Below are 18,428 nucleotides of genomic sequence, written 5' to 3' on the forward strand. Positions count from 1 at the left end.
ATCTCACGAGGCACGGGCACTATTCGAGATATGTTTCTTCTTTGTACCGTTTGAACGGTCTTCTTTGTCTCTGTATGTCATTTTTGCAGCTGTGTGTTACACACACAAAAAAATCCTCTTGATGACAGTAAAGTGCATCTTATCTCATGTTAAACTTCAGCAAAATGTTCTGGAGTCATAAGCTCTTGATTCTGACAAGAATTGAACACCCGCTCTATGGAATTATATAGGGCAGCTTCTTTCATGTTGAGAAAATCATATTAGCCTGTAGCGGTTTTGCTCATCTTTTTCAGCTGACCTTCCAAGATATAATATATTTAGGCTATAATGAATGATAAAAATGTTGTAGCAGTTCCCTTTCGTCGCTCAAGTTCCCCAGTTGCAAGTGTTCAGAGAGGCTTTGTTTTCTTCAGCTCTGCCCACTTGGGATTAACTCAAACAATGAGAATATTTCCGCCCGAGGAAAAATATGTGTGCGCCCAAATGTTTGCATAAGAGTGTTCGCTCTCACACAAGTGCTGTAAATAGACAAACGGGAGGACGCTGCTCACGGGAAGACATTTGCGGTGAAGGGATGTAGTTCTTTCAGCCAACACGAGTAAACGCACACGGGTAGAAGCTCTCGTTCGCACATGCACCCCGCAACGTCTCTCAGCCACAGAAGGCACCCTGCGGAGACGACGGGAAGAAGTGCGGCTTCGCCAGAGAGCGTGTGAGGCGGCGTGAATATTTATACTTTAAAGATGAAAAGTGAAATGAGAATACCCAGTCAATATTATTATATTGTCTTAGATGTGGGATATTGTAACCTGGCGTCTTTATTGTTGTCTTTACGGCTGCATTACAGTGAGGTGGTGCATTTTTATTTTTTTTAGTTACCTGTTGTATTATTTGCCTTTACCAGCTTATAAGTATATATCAACATTATTGATGATCATTAATCACAAATCTCCGTGCAATGTTTTTGCAATATCGATATCAAGGTATTTGGACACAGTTATTGTAATATTTGATTTTCTCCTTATTGTCATGTCCTAATTGCAGGTGGAGAAAGATGTGGTCTCTGTGTGTATTCATATCTCTGTGTGTAGCTATTTTGGAATTTGTATTTAGAAAGACAGAGAAATAAGGAGCTTAAATCCCCCAGATATATACAGTATATATAATATATATATATATATATACTGTATATATATCTATATATATAATATATATATATATTATATATATGTATATTATATATATATTTATATATATGTGTATATATATATATATACACATTTGTTTAAAGAGCCTCCAACTGTTCAGCAATGAGCCAAACAGCTCTTTGTCTTCAGAGGAGAGTGAGGAAAGAACCATGCAAGAAAATAAAAATATCATGATGGCAATACTGTATGCCAGGAAAAAGAACAATACCTGCCAGTAAAATGTGCCAAACGTCAGTAGAAACAGTTGTTACAAAAAGGGAACATGCAGACAGGAAAGCTAGGGAAGAAAGCCAGCGGGAGTATACAGTCGCTCAGAATACGGACTCCAATACACAGTCAGATTGTTGGTGAAACAAATATACCGTGCAAAAGGTTCTGTTTTGTTTGGGTTGTTTTTACCATTTAAAGCTGCTGAGGCCAGGATGTGTCTGGAGCTTATTCTGATGAAAACCCGATAACTTGGGGGTTGAGAACGGCCGCGATGAAGGCTGTCGAGCTGCAGATGGATGTTTTCTAGTCCTGGTTTGAACGAGCAACTCTTTGCTCGCTGCAGGATAGGAATCTCAGGAAGGAGCAGAATGGAAAATTGGAGTTTGGAGAGGCTGTTGAGTCTGACTTTCAGGTAACTGCAAATGTACTATTTTAAATCATTTGTGACCCTGGAGGCAGGGAGTCTGGCTTTTTCCATGTGGACGGGAAACTTGTGAGTTGAGATTGGAATGAATTGTTAAAAGGTGAAAGAAATTGAAGAATTGAAGAATGTAATGGTAAGCGACCGTCTCCTGATAGTAACAAAGCTCCTCTCGGGAGCAGTCGCCTGTGTGTCGTCACATGGATGTTGGGAACTCGGGACTGCAGGCACAAAGGTGTCGAAGCAGCTGCTAAATGCTGACCTACATCTCCCAGCAGACCCAAGAGCACATTGAAAACCCACAAAGAAAGCTGAGGCATGGCACTGGAATAAAAAGGGTATGTGGAATGCAATCAAATCCTAAACTGGACAGATGACTCTTCTTGAAAGCACTTTAAACCGAACAAATATAATTGAATTCCTGAACAGTATTCACTCAGACAAGTGACGGCAAATGTCGGCTCACTGTTAACTTTATTCCCAGTCGGGATTTTCCGCATTCTTTATTTTAAACTGGGTCTCTTATCCACAAGCTTGCAGTGGGAATAAGGTTAAGTTCCCAAAGTCCCAGAGATTATAAGCAATCAGTGGTAAAGACATCAAGTGTCAAATCCACTCCGCTCTAACAAGAGTGGGGATTTTGAAGGTCAGAATGACGGCACCCAGAGCCTTGTTTCTCTCACTGAAAAAATTGGCAGCAATTACATATAGACTGAAATTGGGCTCTTTTATCCAGTCCCTGGATTTACAGGTACAACAAAATCAAATCAAGTGGGAGAAAATATCCTCTCCCCCGGTGTCCTTCCTCCCAACATAGCGGTTGACTCACAAGCCGATGACATGTCGAGTTTATTTTTCTAACAACTCTGCGGTGCGGAACACTCACGAAGGCTTCTCTCTGTGTCAGGCCGGCTCAACATCGACAAATACAGGATGTAAACAGCAGCGCATCCAAATCACAGAAGGAGAGCAGGTGATATTCGGATGTCTTGTTGACCACCAGTTGTTCTGTGGTCAGGATCATAGTCGTCTTGTATGACACCGTCCTCTTGCTTCCTGGCATGGTGCAGCATGGTACAGCATGGTGCAGCATGGTACAGCATGTTATGTTTTGATCGGCGTGTATTTATTTGTATGCGTGTTATTCGCATAAGTCAAAAAGTATTGAACCGAATCGCATGAAATTTGGTGGGATGATTGGTTATTATCCGGAGACCATTTGATTAGATTTTGGGATCGATCAAGTCAAAGGTCAAGGTCAAGGTCATGAAAAGGTCAAAATCTTATTTTTACCATTGCGCGGTAGATTTTTATCCAATTGGCATGCAACTAATGCCAAAATGTTCATAATTCAATGCCCAATCTTGTGATATGCGAAGGTATGTGCTCTACCGAGTGCCCGTTCTAGTTATATATAGCACAACATAAATGTGTCTGCAAAAAAGTACCTCGAAAGGGGCACAAAAAAAAAAAAAATCTCTGGCAGTCTTTGAAATTGTAAAAATGGTTTCCGGTCTGAAGATGAACACACCTCTCCATTATAAACACACCTCTCCATTATTAACACACCTCTCCATTCCAAGAAGACAAAGGAAATAGCCGTCGCGTGGTTATTCTGGAACAGATGTGGGTATTGACTTTCTTCGGGATGGATTAGTCACTGAGGAATCCGGGAGGTGAGTTAGTATTCTGCATCACGGCCAGAGTGGTCTCTCGATTCTCCTCCAAATGTCATCATGTTTTGCCGAATCAATGATGGAGACCGAGAGGACGCCATCGCAGTGGATATCGAGGACCAATTATTCTCTGGAGAAGTCTAGAAAGTGACTAAACTGCATGTTTGTTCTTCCACACAAGCCTGCATTCATTCAGAAGAATATTGCTTTAGTCTTTTGTTCTGGTGACACTGTTGGAGAGGAGAGAAGACATTATTAGAAGCTGTGAAAATAGAGACGGCATTGCAGGGTAATGAGAAAATAACACCCCAGCAGAGACATTGAGTCATCTTTGTTAAAAAGTGTTCGGGGCCGCAGAGTCGGCCAATCAGGAGCCTCGGTACACGGTAACAAAAGCATCGGGCCGATTGAAGTCCTGTCAACAATTTACTGAACAATCCAAGAGCTTGTTAGCTCTAATAGTTTTCATCATACCGTCTACGGCAAGTCGCTCAGCCATGGAGGGAATGATGGAGAGAAATATGCTTTTCATGAGACGACAACAACAACAACAACAACAATAGGCTGTGTGCAGCGGCTCAAACTGAGAAAACAAATCCCATTCATTTCGTCACTGTGGTAAACTTTCAATTGTAGTTGTTGTCTCTTCAAAATCGTTGTTCCACTGCTTTGGAAAGAGAAATGCATTAAAAGCCAAGTTTATTTTTATGAATCAATACAACATGTCCTCGCTCAACCGAGTTTACTGGCCCACAACTACGGCTCGAGCGAAAGATACTTTCTGTATTTATCGATCTATTCATAATGTTCACTTAAAGTCACAAACTGATGATACCTAGGACTTGGTGATTGATTAGGTTTAAGCTACAAAAGTCCATCCTGGAGAGGGATCCTCCTCTGTTGCTCTCCTTAAGGGTTCTTCACTTTTTTCCCCCTGAAGGGTTGTTTGGGAGTTGTTCCTGATCCGATGTGAGGTCAAAGGTCAAAGGTCAGGGATGTCTATATGTACAGAGAGGGCAACCTATGGAAAGAGCATCTCAACCTCATTTATAAACATATAGTTTATTTAATCTCTCTTGTCAACCCCCCCCCCCACCCCAAAAGTATATGTAAAAATTAAAAAATAATAGCTGAGCTGTTGCATTTGGTTGAATAAGTGATCTAAAAATGAAAGGAAATTGAAAGTAAAATCACAAAAATCTTGCAGTGCATTTATGTTCATCATAACCCCCCCCCCCCTTCTTGGACAGTCAGTATTGTTCATCTGTGTAAAATGAATGTACCAATAATAAACAGAAAATTAGAACAATAATATAAATCCATAACTCAAGAGGTTTATAACCCAACAATGGAATTCTAGTAAATCCTGATTCTCTCTTCAGGAAATGCAACTTTAAGGACGGCCGAGCAGAAAATTGTAATTGTAGTTTTAATCAAAGATAATAAATCCCTTATACAGTGTATCATATCACTGACATCAATGCCCCCCCCCCCCCCCAGTTCTATCATCATGATTCATTCCAAGGACTCTTCACAGCGATGAACATCCGTTATCGAGGATTGGATCTTATCGAGTTGCCTTCTCGTGGCGCAGCCCTTATGGATTTGAAAGGAAACCTCGTCGTGTCGGCAGTGAGTGATGCCTGGTGGCTGCAGAGGAGCCGGGGGGGGGGGGGGGGGGTGAGGGGGAGGCGTGAGGAGCCCCCTGATGAGCTTCCTTTTGAGAAGGGCAGGGATTTAGTACTTGGTATATGTCATATGTTCGGACGTCAACATGTGTACCTGCTCACAGCTGCAAAGGACATTTACTGTGTCTGAGGGAGAGGAACCACAAGTCCTTCTTTCTGCTGCTGTCAGGCTGCACAACAAACTGCAGCAGATCCTGGAGATCCTGGCAAACTCAGCACTTTACTTTGTTTTCCTCCTGTATATTTAGTATTAGTATTTAGTTTTGTGTTTTATAATTATTTTCATTGATGCTCTGATGTGCACCGCTGCTGTGATCTTTGAAATGTACCCACTGTGGGACGAATACAGGTATATCATATCATACATATTTTTTCGGGGGCAATGTTTGCCCCTACTGACTGAAATCCAGGGGCATTTAAAAAGAAATTGGGGGCAGTTTTTTTAACTTGGGTAATAACATGTAACCTTTGTCCATAAATAATAAATATACTTATTTAGGCTTACAGTATTTGAGCAATTGTCATACAAGTTTAAATGATAAGACTATTAGGCAGGATTTTTTGAACAAAAAAACAAACATCATTTTGTTGTGGTTATTTATTGTTATTAATTACTATTAATAAATAACTAATAACAATTATGATTCATTGTTTGCGTACCTACCTAGTACAGGCAAGATCTAAAACAAAACGCTATGAAATTATCTCAATAATGGGGGCCACTCCTCGTGATATCAGGGGCAATATCATATTTGTTAGGGGCAGTTTTGCCCTTTGCCTTCGTGTATTTCTGACGCCGGCTCACAGGACCGGCTTCCATTCACGTCACGTCCCACAACTCTTGTCAACAGCATGATCACTTCATCGGGACAGCCCCACACTGGAAGAAATATTCATCAACAATGTTTTTATTTTCTGCTGCCAGAATGAAGCTCGTGCCGCTCGAGATGAGTGGGGGGGGGGATCTGCTCCCTGAACCATAACAGGTGTGTTTGAGAGAGAGAGGAGAGCAGAAAGGAGAGCGGGGAAGAGCGAGAGGAAGAGAGAGAAAGGGAGAAAGAGGGGAGAGAGGGAGAGAGGAGGGAGAGAGAGGGAAGAGAGAGGGAGAGAGAGGAGGAGAGGAAGAGAGAGAGAGAGAGGGAGAGAGAGGAGAGAGAGGAGGGAAGAGAGAGAGGGAGGAGGAGAGGGGAAGAGAGAGAGAGAGAGGAGGGAAGAGAGAGAGGGAGGAGGAGAGGGGAAGAGAGAGAGAGAGAGGAGAGAGAGAGAGAGGGAGAGAGGGGGGTGAGAGGAGAGAGGGAGAGAGAGAGGGGGAGAGAGAGAGGGAGAGAGAGAGGGAGAGAGGGGAAGAGAGGAGAGAGGGAGAGAGAGGGGGGGAGAGAGAGGGAGAGGGGGAGGGAGAGGATAGAGAGAGAGGGAGGAGAGAGAGGAGGAGAGAGAGAGAGAGAGGGAGAGGGAGGAGAGAGAGAGGGAGGGAGAGGGAGAGAGGGAGAGAGGGAGAGAGAGGGAGAGAGAGGGAGAGGGAGAGAGAGAGAGGGAGAGAGGGAGAGAGGGAGAGGAGAGAGGAGAGAGGGGAAGAGAGGAGAGAGAGGGGAGAGAGAGAGAGAGGGGAAGAGAGAGGGGGAGAGAGGAAGAGAGAGGGGAGGAGAGAGAGAGGGGAAGAGAGGGTAAGAGGGGGGAGGAGAGAGAGGGGAAGAGAGAGGGAAGAGAGGGGAGGAGAGGGGAGAGGGAGAGAGAGGGAGAGGAGAGAGGGGAGAGAGAGAGGGAGGAGAGAGGGAGGAGAGAAGGGGTAGAGAGAGAGGGAGGAGAGAGGGAGAGGGGAGAGAGGGAGGAGAGAGAGGGAGAGAGGGAGGAGAGAGGGAGAGAGGGAGGAGAGAGGGGAGAGAGAGAGAGGGAAGAGAGAGGAGAGAGGGAAGAGAGGGGAGAGAGAGAGGGAAGAGAGGGGAGAGAGGGAAGAGAGAGGGAGAGAGAGGGGAGGAGAGGGGGAGAGAGAGAGAGGGAGAGAGGGAGAGAGAGAGGGGGAGAGAGGGGAAGAGAGAGGGGAGGAGAGAGGGGAAGAGAGATAGAGGGGAGGAGAGAGAGGGAGAGAGAGAGAGGGGAGGAGAGAGAGTGACTGAATATTGACCTCGGAGGGCGTATGGAACGAATGTGAATGCCAAGGCAGCTGATTCCTCTGAGTGTTTCTGGCGGCCTCTGATTGGCCGCCGCTGTGCTTCCAGACGGTTATCTCTCCACAATCTGGAGGGCGTCAAACCGCTCCTCTGGATTAGTTACAATTTAACACGATTTGCAGCGTTGCTGTTCACCAGGGCCCTCTTTATCATGATGAGTCTTCTTTTGCCTTGAAGCAGCAGCAGGTCTTGCGGGGTCTCCGGGGCTCCACCTTCCACATCAGAACACACACACACACACACACACACACACACCACCCACCTGCTGCTCCACGCACACACACACACACCACCCACCTGCTGCTCCACACACACACACTCGCGTACAATCTGGATGTTTCGATGGCGTTGCTCTTAAACAGAGGGGAGGAGTCCCACAGGGTGACACGTGTCCCGTGCAGTATCTGCATCTTTAAGAGCGAGGGAAGCATCTCGACAAAGAAGCCGTCTCTCGACGCGAGAAAACTCAGAGCGGCGCCGAGGAGCGCGAACGAACGACGTTACGTCGGCCTGCAGTTTGTTTGCTTCTCTTCCTTTTGCTCGACGTGGAATACGTACGATTCTAAGCCTCCGTGGGGGAATAAACGACCTGTTGACGGGGAGATTCCTTTTGGCGCCCTGAGTGCCGTCTGTCAACACCTTCGAGAAGATGAGCTCTTCGCTTGAGTGGCAGATGCTTTCTCTCAATAGCATCCACTAACCCCCCAAAACCCAGAGCAACACGCCGTCTAGACTCATATTGACAGCTCGCCTCTAGATTATCTGACTCCTCGGAAAGGTTGAGATCTCTCCTGCCGGAAGCATGGCTTTTAACCCCTCCCCTCCTCCTCCTCCTCCTCATCATCATCATCACACACACTCAAGCACAGCAGGCTCGAGATGTAGACTCGACTCGTATGAAATGCCCTTTCTTCCCTTTCTTCTCTCTCATCTGATTTCTCGTCTTTAGCGTTGCGTAACCCCGGGGAGTCGGAGCCAGACGAAGACGTCGCATTCGAGCAAACTCCCGCCTTTTATCGGGGAAAGCGTTTTCGCTCCTCGTGACTTGATGAAGCCGAGATGGAATCGGATTTGATTCAAATTTAATTACCGAGCCGACCGCGCCGCACAGAACGTCTCAACGAGTCGTCGGCGACTCGGAAAGACTCCTGGGAATCCGTCAAGCAGTCGATAACCAATTCTGCTGACTCGTTAAAAACGTATCGCTCTCATTTAAGATTGTTTTAAATGCTTTCAGGCTCTTGACAGAGCGGCACTGATCTCGATAATTAATTAACCGCTTAACATACAGTTTATTTAAAGTTAGAAGGCTCCCCTTATTCCACCCTGTCTGATAATATTTCATATGTATTCTGTCTCGTTCCAGCTCTTTATCGAAAGCTGTACATTTACATTTGGTGACATTCAAAGCTCAGACTCAATATTTTATTGGCTGCGCCTTTGACTCAAAATAAAATCTTTTCATGCATCATTTTATACACATTTCACCAAAATTCATTCTGACATATTTGGTGTTTAAAACATATATATATATATATATCCACAGACAATGAATCCTAATTGCTTCACTTGTGAAAGTTTGACGAGGCAGGTTACAGCAGCATGACAACACAGCTTCCTGAAACGTGTCAAACACGACATCCATCGAGATGTGTTCTGTGTCGGGGGGAAGACACTTGAGTGGGGAACGATGGAGAAAATGGAAAATAACATGGGCACGTTTATGTTTGTGTCAAAAAGCAACAAACATTTAAGCCAAATTGTGAAGTTAAATGCATAAAACCCTTTTTGTAAGGACTTTCAGACAATTCAAAACAATTCAGATGCTGATTTCAGAAGATTTAAGAGAAAGATAAAACGAGGTCATGCATAAAACAATTAAAATTCATGTCTTTTGTGAGCCAACCCCAAACTAGGCTGGCATACTTTATGTCGACGTGTTTTAGAACGTCGCATGGGAGACGAGCTCCTTGATGGATCCCTGGCAGTTTGAGTTTAAACTTAATGTGGGCACGACGGATCAGACATCTGCACTCCGAGCGATTTAAATGTGTACACGCGTTTCAAACTTTTGAGGGCCACATAACTTTTCCCTTCTCTGATGGGGGTGCCTAAATCATGCAAACTCATGAGGGGTGAAAAAGGTGACAAGGGGGTGGGGTGGGGTGCAGGTGATTTTCTTTTTCTGGCATCTTTTCTTTTTTTTTTAAAGCCAAAGACGGTCTCAAAAGCTCCGCCAGGTGACCCCCCCCCCCAAACAAAAATTTATTGTTTTCCAGAAAGCCACACATAACCAAATATTAATAACCCTTTCCCGGATCTTACCGAACCTTTTCGCCATTATTTCCGTTCTATTTGACGGGCTAGTCTAGGATTTGCGTGGTCAGACTAGAAAAAAATTAAAAATGTAAAAAATCAGAATGCATCATGGGTATTGTTCAGGGGGCTGGGCCAAATGTGGAGGCGGGCCGTAGTTTGGGGACCACTGCTCTACACCTCCTCTCGTAGAAAGGGAAAGCTCCTGCACTCGTTCAGCCACAGAGTCTGAGGCCGTGAAAAGACTCCATGAGGTCGCTCGGTGACGGGGAAACGGAGGGAGGCCGACGTGAATCCAGGCTGTCGATGCAAACGACAAAGCAAAATGACACCAGATATAATATCACAGGGAATCGGACACACGGAACCCCACTGCTTCCTCGCGAAACGGGGGAGTCGGCCGCGGGAGAAAATCAACAAAAACAGCGTGAATTTCTATTTTGGGGGTTCTCGCTGATCTAAATCAGAGCGAGGACGGCTCATGTGGTCGCCATAAAACAATGTTGCGTTTGGGACAATTTTGGAAATTCAATTCAATTCAATTCAGTTTATTTGTATAGCCCAATTTCACAAATTAGAAATTAGTCTCAGAGTGCTTTACAATCTGTACACATAGACATCCCTGTCCCAAAACCTCACATCGGATCAGGAAGAACTCCCAAATAACCCTTCAGGGGTAAAAAAGGGAAGAAACCTTGTGAAAAATTGTGTCTTCCAGGAGGACATCCCTCAGGAACCAATCAGACGTTTTACCAGCGCACTGAAGAGATTCGATGCCAGTCTGTTGGAAAGCCTGGAGTAAAATGTTTAGTGACATCTTTGACCAGGGTTACCATTAATTAGATCACATATTTAATTGGATACAACTAAGAAACGTCACATAATATTAACACAGGCGCCAGAGCATTTCTTTTAGAGGCTTTGAGTCTATAGCGTTGACCTGCCCGACGCTCAGAGCTGTGGCACTTTTAGCCGTCTGGTGAATCACATCCCTCAGATGGAAAAGTATACAGGACTGTCTCAGAAAATTAGAATATTGTGATAAAGTTCTTTATTTTCTGTAATGCAATTAAAAAAACAAAAATGTCATGCATTCTGGATTCATTACAAATCAACTGAAATATTGCAAGCCTTTTATTCTTTTAATATTGCTGATTATGGCTTACAGCTTAAGAAAACTCTAAAATCCTATCTCATAAAATTTGAATATTTCCTCAGACCAAGTTAAAAAAAAGATTTATAACAGCAAAACAAAATCAAACATTTGAAAATGTGTTTCCAGGTGTTTCGAGTTAATTAGACGATTCAAGTGATTTGTTTAATACCCTACTAGTATACTTTTTCATGATATTCTAATATTTAGAAATAGGATATTTGAGTTTTCTTAAGCTGTAAGCCATAATCAGCAATATTAAAAGAATAAAAGGCTTGCAATATTTCAGTTGATTTGTAATGAATCCAGAATGCATGACATTTTTGTTTTTTAAATTGCATTACAGAAAATAAAGAACTTTATCACAATATTATAATTTTCTGAGACAGTCCTGTACACCTGGTCCCATTTTGAAGAAAAGTGCACAGCCAGACTGTCATTCTCTCTCAACGAGTGGGTGGTCCCATCGTCCTCCGTCCTGCTGACCCCCTGACCTTTCCTCTAGCGCCACCAGCAGGTTGACATTCTTGGTTTTGAGTGAAAAGCCACGGCTGAGCACGACAGTGTATTTTTTTGTGAGTGTACACACTCAGCAGTGCACATTTTTTTTCAGAGATTGTTTATCGCAACCAGCTCCCTCATAATATTGTCAAAATAGATCGACAGCAATTTACAAGCACGTCAATCAACGGCTGCTCGGTTTAGATGGATTTTCCAGTTTGGGGATTTGTGAGTTTAAAAATAAAAAAGTAAAACCTTTTTTTTTTACATTTTTTATTTATAATTTTTTTAGGTCGGAAATGTTCTCGTCCCTGGCAGTACTCTCTTAATCCTGTTACTTTGTAGTTAGGAACAACACAACATTGGATTCATTCAACCCTCAGATGGTGTGCCTGTTGTTTACTATTACAATAAGCATAAGCATATTTTAGTACTTTTATACATGCGAGTGTTATCCCAAACCAGACATACGGGTGGATTAAACAACACTGCATCATCTTTAAGAGTGAGACTAAGAGCTGTGAGGCAGCTGTGGAATAAACAAGTATTTACTGTCCTCGGGGGAATAAAACCTGCATGTTATTAGCGTCACATGAAACGAGACAACAGTAAACAAGCTGTTCCTCCACAAATGATGCAGCCCCACTCTGGGCTAATCTGTAACAAATATGACACCTACTTTTGGACTTGAGCTGAAACACCTCAGTATAATTTTAAACATGTCGGGATGTATTGGCAAGATGCATCATCCCCCCCCAAGTTTTAGTAAAATCCACTCAGTGGGTGTCAGATGTATTCTATATGACAACTAGATAAATTCATGAATAATATAGCACCCCCCTCCCTTACCCTTGGGTTTATGAATATTATTTTAAAATGCAGAAACGCAGTAGTGAGATGGCTCGTTGACCACGTTTGATTGCTTCTGACAAGGGATGTAAAACTGTAATCCGATAATTCAACTCGATACATCATCACCTTCGCATTGAAAATGCGGAAGGTAATGATTTGATCGCTGTGTATTTATTTATTTATTTATTTATTTGTATGTGTGTTACTCGCATAACTCAAAAAGTATTAAACTGAATCGCATGAAATTTGGTGGGATGATTGGTTATTATCCGGGGACCATTTGATTAGATTTTGGGATCGATCGGGTCAAAGGTCAAGGTCAAAGTCATGAAAAAGTCAAAATCTTCTTTTTACCATAGCACGGTCAATTTCTATCCAATTGGCATGCAACTAATTCCAAAATGTTCATAATTTAATGCCAAATCTTGTGACATGCGAAGGTATGCGCTCTACCGAGTGCCCGTTCTAGTTTTAACAGTGATTCAGTGTACAATGAAAGCACACATTGATGTTTGAATGAGCTTTAAGGGCGTGTCCGTTATGTTAAAGGTTAAATCATTAACAGCTTCCCAGTGCTGCTGCTTATGTATTCAAATTCTCACCACGGTCGATATCGTTGTTTTGCGTCAACATGCACGTCTTCAAAATACCTTGACATGCTGTTTTTCTCCAAGGAGTCCGGCGACTTTGAATCGAGCGAGAGCTTCAGTTCCTCTTCCTGCTGGTGGATTTCTTCGACAGTTGGCTTTGTCGGGGAAGCCAGCTTCACTTTCTTCAGAGAAATGACCTTAGAAAATCCTTGGTACAATACTTGGTCATCATCATGGTTGAATAAATGAAGAAAGAACCAAAGACTATTCATCCACTCTGTCATATTCATTGAATGTGTTTTAACTCTAATCTGTCCTTCTGGTCACATGACATCTATTACACCTGTCCATCCTGGAGAGGGATCCTCCTCTGTTCTCTCCTCAAGGGTTCTTACCTTTTTTCCCCAGTGAATGGTTGTTTGGGAGTTGTTCCTGATCCGATGTGAGGTCAAAGGTCAGGGATGTCTATGTGTACAGATTGTAAAGCACTGAATAAACTGAATTGAATTGAATGTTGGTGTTTTTATAGGATTTATTTTTGTCATTCAATTTGGGCTGTTATTTAACTTTGCTATGGTTTTGTTTGTTTGGTCAGCGTGTGGATTACTACCGAGCGGATGGTGTTATATATACATCCAAAACTGCCTCTGAAATGTTATGTTGGAAATTGGAAAACGCTTCACTGAACAAACTGTAAATAAAACCAGCGGACCGACCAGCCTCCTGCTCGGATCTGATCGGCGCAGACGAAGCCGTCCTAACTCTGTCTCTCTGTCTGTCTCGTCCTGCAGGAGTCCCCCGCATGGCTCTCTCCGCAGGCGGGAGGGACTGCATGCGCGCGGGAGACACCTGCTCCAGCGACGACACCTGCAGCCCGCGACTGCGCACCCTCAGGCAGTGTGTGGCGGGGGACGGCAGCGTGAAGCTGGGGCCCGGGGCGCGGACCCAGTGCGAGAACGCCATGACGGCGCTGCTGTCCACCCCTCTGCACGGCTGCCAGTGTAAACGAGGCATGAAGAAGGAGAAGAACTGCCTGAGCATCTACTGGAGCCTGCATCAGTCCGTGCTGCACGGTGAGACTGGCGTCTAACGATCTGACAGCGCTGTGTTCCCGAGAGGTGGGCGGGAGCAGCTGCACTGCTATGGGGATTATCAAGTGGGTGCAGCCCATGACACACAAGCTAGGCCTCCGCACCCAGAGACAGTCAATTCCAGGCTGAAATTTAAATTGATTTAAAGTGATCATTGTGTAAAAAAAATTATTTCGTTCCACCCACATAATATTTGCGTTTATGAAAAAGGCTTTGCACAACCATTGTCATGTCTTACATTGGAACCTTATTATCTGTGGTACATGTACATACACATATTTTTATTCAACATATATATATATATTATATATAATATATTATATAAATTATATATATATATATATTACCGTTCAAAAGTTTGAGGTCAATCAGAAATGTCTTTATTTTTCAAAGAAAAGCATTTTTTTTTAATGAAGATAACATTAAATCAATGAGAAATACCCTCTATACATTGTTTAATGTGGTAAATTACTATTCTAGCTGGAAACGTGTGGTTTTTAATGAAATGTCTACTTAGGTCTATAGAGGCCCATCTCCAGTGTTCTATTGGTACATTGCGTTTGCTCATCGCCTTAGAAGACTAACAGAGGATGAGAAAACCCTCGCGATATTGTGTGAGCGCAGCTGAAAACAGTTATGCTGGTGAGATAAGCTTTAAAACTGTCCTTCCTTTGAGCTCGAAGTTTGAGGAACAAAAATAATATTTCAAATAAAATTCATTATTTCTAACCTTGTCAATGTTTTGACTATATTTTCTATTCATTTCGCTATATATAATCAGGTCAGGTGCAATTGCAAAAGCCATGACGAGATAATGAGCGAATAAGACCAACCGTAAAGCTCATCCATCAGACATCTTTACTTCTAGGCTGGCGTGAGTGTGGAACAACATAATATACAGTAAACACTGTATTAAAAATGTCTGTGCCAACAGAAGCATTAATATATAAATATAATATATAAAAGGTCTTTGTCAATGCAGATTATTTTGTATTTGGTATATTTTGACACATTCTCTTCAAAGCTGCATTTATGAACTAACACAAAGATTCAGTGGCCTCTCAACAGCTCCTCAAAACTTCTCCTGCTTTGAAAACCTATATTAAAGTGCTGATCGCTGAGGGGTCGTCCTATAATTTAAATTGCAGCTAATTGATTTTTAACCTCATATAGCCTTTTTATTTTTGATTTGCAGTAAATTTACTTCAGAGTTTAACTTATTGAATTGAATTGAAGTGACCTTCTGTCCACTGAAATTGAAGCTGGATTATAAGTGGGCGACTGCACCTGGGGCTCCCCCCCCCCCCCCTCCCCCATAAAATCATTGCATGACAGACCTGAATGCTCATTAGTTTGGGAATTAGCACGAATAAAGTATAATGCAATTATAGTCCCCTAATCTATTCAAGGTCCTTTTTTAAATATTTTGTTTATATTTTGCTCACATGGTGTACATTTGGAAATATAGAATATAACATTATCACAAACTAACTGACATGCCAAACGCATGAGGGCAGGTCGTATTTTACCAGCGTTTCACACATGTGTGTTAAACTATTGTTTATAGTGTGCAGTAGAAGGCACACATGTAGCCTGGTTCATTTGGACATGCGTGAATTATTGTATCCAGGCCTTGTGACTTTGTACGCAACGTTTATTATGCGAGTGTTTGTGTCGGTGTTTCGGGACGCTGACGAGACGGAGCGGAACAAAAGTACAGCGTTAATCTTCTGACCTCTCTCTTCTGCGTTGGCAGGACTCAGTCTGGTGGAGGACTTCCCCTACGAGCCGGAGGAGAGGGGCTCTGACTACGTGCGTCTGGCCTCCATTGCTGCAGGTAAGTTTGCGGGAGTTTCTTTGCAGCGCAAACCAGCCGGTCCCGACTAAGTCACGTGTCAAAAGAAAGAGCAAAGCGAGACGTTACCCTGCGTCACTCTGACAGCGTAGATGGAGGAAGGTGTGGGCGTTTGATGAGTCACAACCCACACTTTGCTTCTGCCTTGCCTCCGAATCGAGGGGGGGGGGGGGGCCGCAGGGCAGGTATGTGATGCTGTTAGCCTCGGAGGCACGGATTAATTATCTATTTACTTTAATACATCTGGTGGCAGCAAACCTCAGGGGGGGAGGCCGGGAGAGGCAGAGAGTCTGCAGAACAGAGAGAAACCGGGAGATGAAAGTCAAGGGAAGTAGCGAGAGGGAGGAAGAGGCACGGGAAGCGAGAGAAAGAGAGAACTGTAGACAGACAGCAGGGTTTGTTTACTCAAACAACAGGAGGTTTGGGAAAGAGTGTGCTCTCAAAGGAGGAGTTGATTAATTTTTCTTTTCACTGGTGAGGACATGAAGTCAATTGCATTGTTTTCTCTGATGGCAATTACACTCCGGATGAGTAAAGCTGAGATGGAGAGTCTGCGGAACTTAAATAATGACTTTAATGAAGTGATTAATGTGGAAGGCATCCATGCATGTGCCGTACAGTGTAATGATAAATGCCCTACATACACAAAAACAAGTTAAAAGAAAGGGGATATTGTCATCACAAAGGGGAGAACACAGCTTCATTTAAACGGTTAAATACAGCGTTGTTTTCTGAATTGAAGCAGCATGGGCTTAAAATGTTGCTTGGTCATCTCCATCGCTCAACAAGTTTGTGTTATTAGCATTAAAAAATCAATCTAATTGGTTTGTTAAAACATTTACACCTGCAATAAATCAATATGTCATGAAGGCAGCTGCAGAAGTGCAAAGTAAGGTCACAAATTGTAATTATACTTTAAGATTGGAAAATATTAATAATGTGCAAATTAAATCTGCTATGTAATGGGTACTGGGTAATGCATTGCATGTTGGGGGGGTTTCTGGAACATATTGTTATGAGCTGGATAGAATGACTGGAAGGTCACAGTTTGCTTTATAAAACCTGGACAATATTTATTAAATTTACCGTGGGATCACAAAACTACCGTGTGCAACTTTAATATCACGAGGTTACCCTCGTGATATTAAAGTTGGTAGTTTTGTATGTTGGCGGCTTCTAATGGCAAAATAATCAGTGTCAAATACACATTCTATGACTTGACGTAATTCAGGTTGACGTGAGCAAACTGCACATGCATTTATTTTATACCGCAGGGAGAAGAAAGGGGAACTGTTTAACAGTGGTGTGAAGTCAGTTTGTTTCAAAGCCCTAAAGGTAAATTCAGGTTATGACCGGGTTGAGTAACTGTCACGACTCAAAAAACAGGACCCAAAAGCACGACTCCAATGTTCAGGGCAATCAAAAGGATTTATAAAAAAACAGAAAATCACAACTATGCAGGAAAAGTAAACCAGGACAAAAGACGACACTATCAAGAACAATCAGGACGAGACAAGAGACAAGACTATCTGACACAAGACACAGGTAGACACCGGCTTAAATACATGAGGAAATGGGAAACAGGTGGACACAATCAGGGGAGGAGCAGACAATCACACTAACGAGGAAACACCGGGGCAGGAAATAAAGTTTCTGAAACGAGAGAGGACAGTTACTACAAAATAAAAGCGGACATGGAAAACAGGACTTAAACCTAAAACTTAACACAACCGACGAGACATGACAGTAACGGTCTGTAATTGGCCTCGGCTGCTGGCTGATTGGCATCAGACGGGTGCTCTGGTTGATTGCCAATCAGCCAGAGCAGCTGAATTGAAGCTGAATTGAATAAAGCGTGATCCCGATGACCTCGTTGTTGGCGAATCCTCGGTGCTTTGGGGGGAAACCCACGGGTGACGGCCCGAAAGTCGTTGCACATGCCGATTAGAGAACGATTCTGGTTCATTACAACTTTGGATGACCATGATTTCATTTTATAGCACACAAGAATACGTTTCTGAAAATATTTGAGGGCATTTTGATTCATATTTGATCAGCGCTAACGTTAAAATGTTATCAACTTTTAAGAGCAAGGCCAAGGCAGCCAATCGGATCAAGCAAGAGGCGGGCTTTATTACTTTAAGTACAACTGCAAGCGCTCGTCATCGAGACACAATTCGCGGAATAGATGGTGGCATTCGCCCTACGCTTTCCTTTTATTAAATATCGTGAACCCAAAACCTCCTTTTTTGGGGCATTTTCCTCCTCATCCCACAACACAGACGTCTGCTTGAATCCATTTTGTAAATTAAGTTTTATCGCTTTTTGGTGTTTGGTGTTTTTGAAGCGACTGCGCTTTCACAAGTCGCGTCTGGTGTCATCGGCCCCTCAGAGACTTCTCTTTTTCCCTTGGCAAGGTGGATTCCTGCAAACATGTTAAAAGAAGGCAGAGGAACCAGATTCTTCTCACCGATTATCTGTCTCATATAGCATATACAGGAGCAAATATGACAAAATGTCACTTCAATAAAGATTACCAACTGTGGCTTTAACTTTATTAAGATTTTTGTATTGTCAATATGTAAAAATCCCAGTTAACAGACTCACCTCCTCATTCAACTTTGACTTTACTTTGTCGTTTTGCATTAAAACGTCATATTGACCGATTTAAAGGAAAATGTTTAGATCATTTTGTTGCC

General features: G+C 43.0%; 1 protein-coding gene across 1 annotated transcript in view; it reads left to right on the forward strand.

The window, feature by feature from the left end:
- Positions 1 to 18,428, forward strand: part of gfra4a (GDNF family receptor alpha 4a) — a 150,030-nt gene that overhangs the window by 98,319 nt on the left and 33,283 nt on the right. Inside the window, exons 2-3 of the mRNA XM_056425938.1 lie at positions 13,575 to 13,856; positions 15,631 to 15,711. Of these exons, the coding sequence (XP_056281913.1) occupies positions 13,575 to 13,856; positions 15,631 to 15,711 (363 nt within the window). The remainder of the gene's footprint in view (positions 1 to 13,574; positions 13,857 to 15,630; positions 15,712 to 18,428) is intronic.

The sequence above is a fragment of the Pseudoliparis swirei genome, chromosome 11 (assembly GCF_029220125.1).
Source record: "Pseudoliparis swirei isolate HS2019 ecotype Mariana Trench chromosome 11, NWPU_hadal_v1, whole genome shotgun sequence".
NCBI classification, from domain to species: domain Eukaryota; kingdom Metazoa; phylum Chordata; class Actinopteri; order Perciformes; family Liparidae; genus Pseudoliparis; species Pseudoliparis swirei.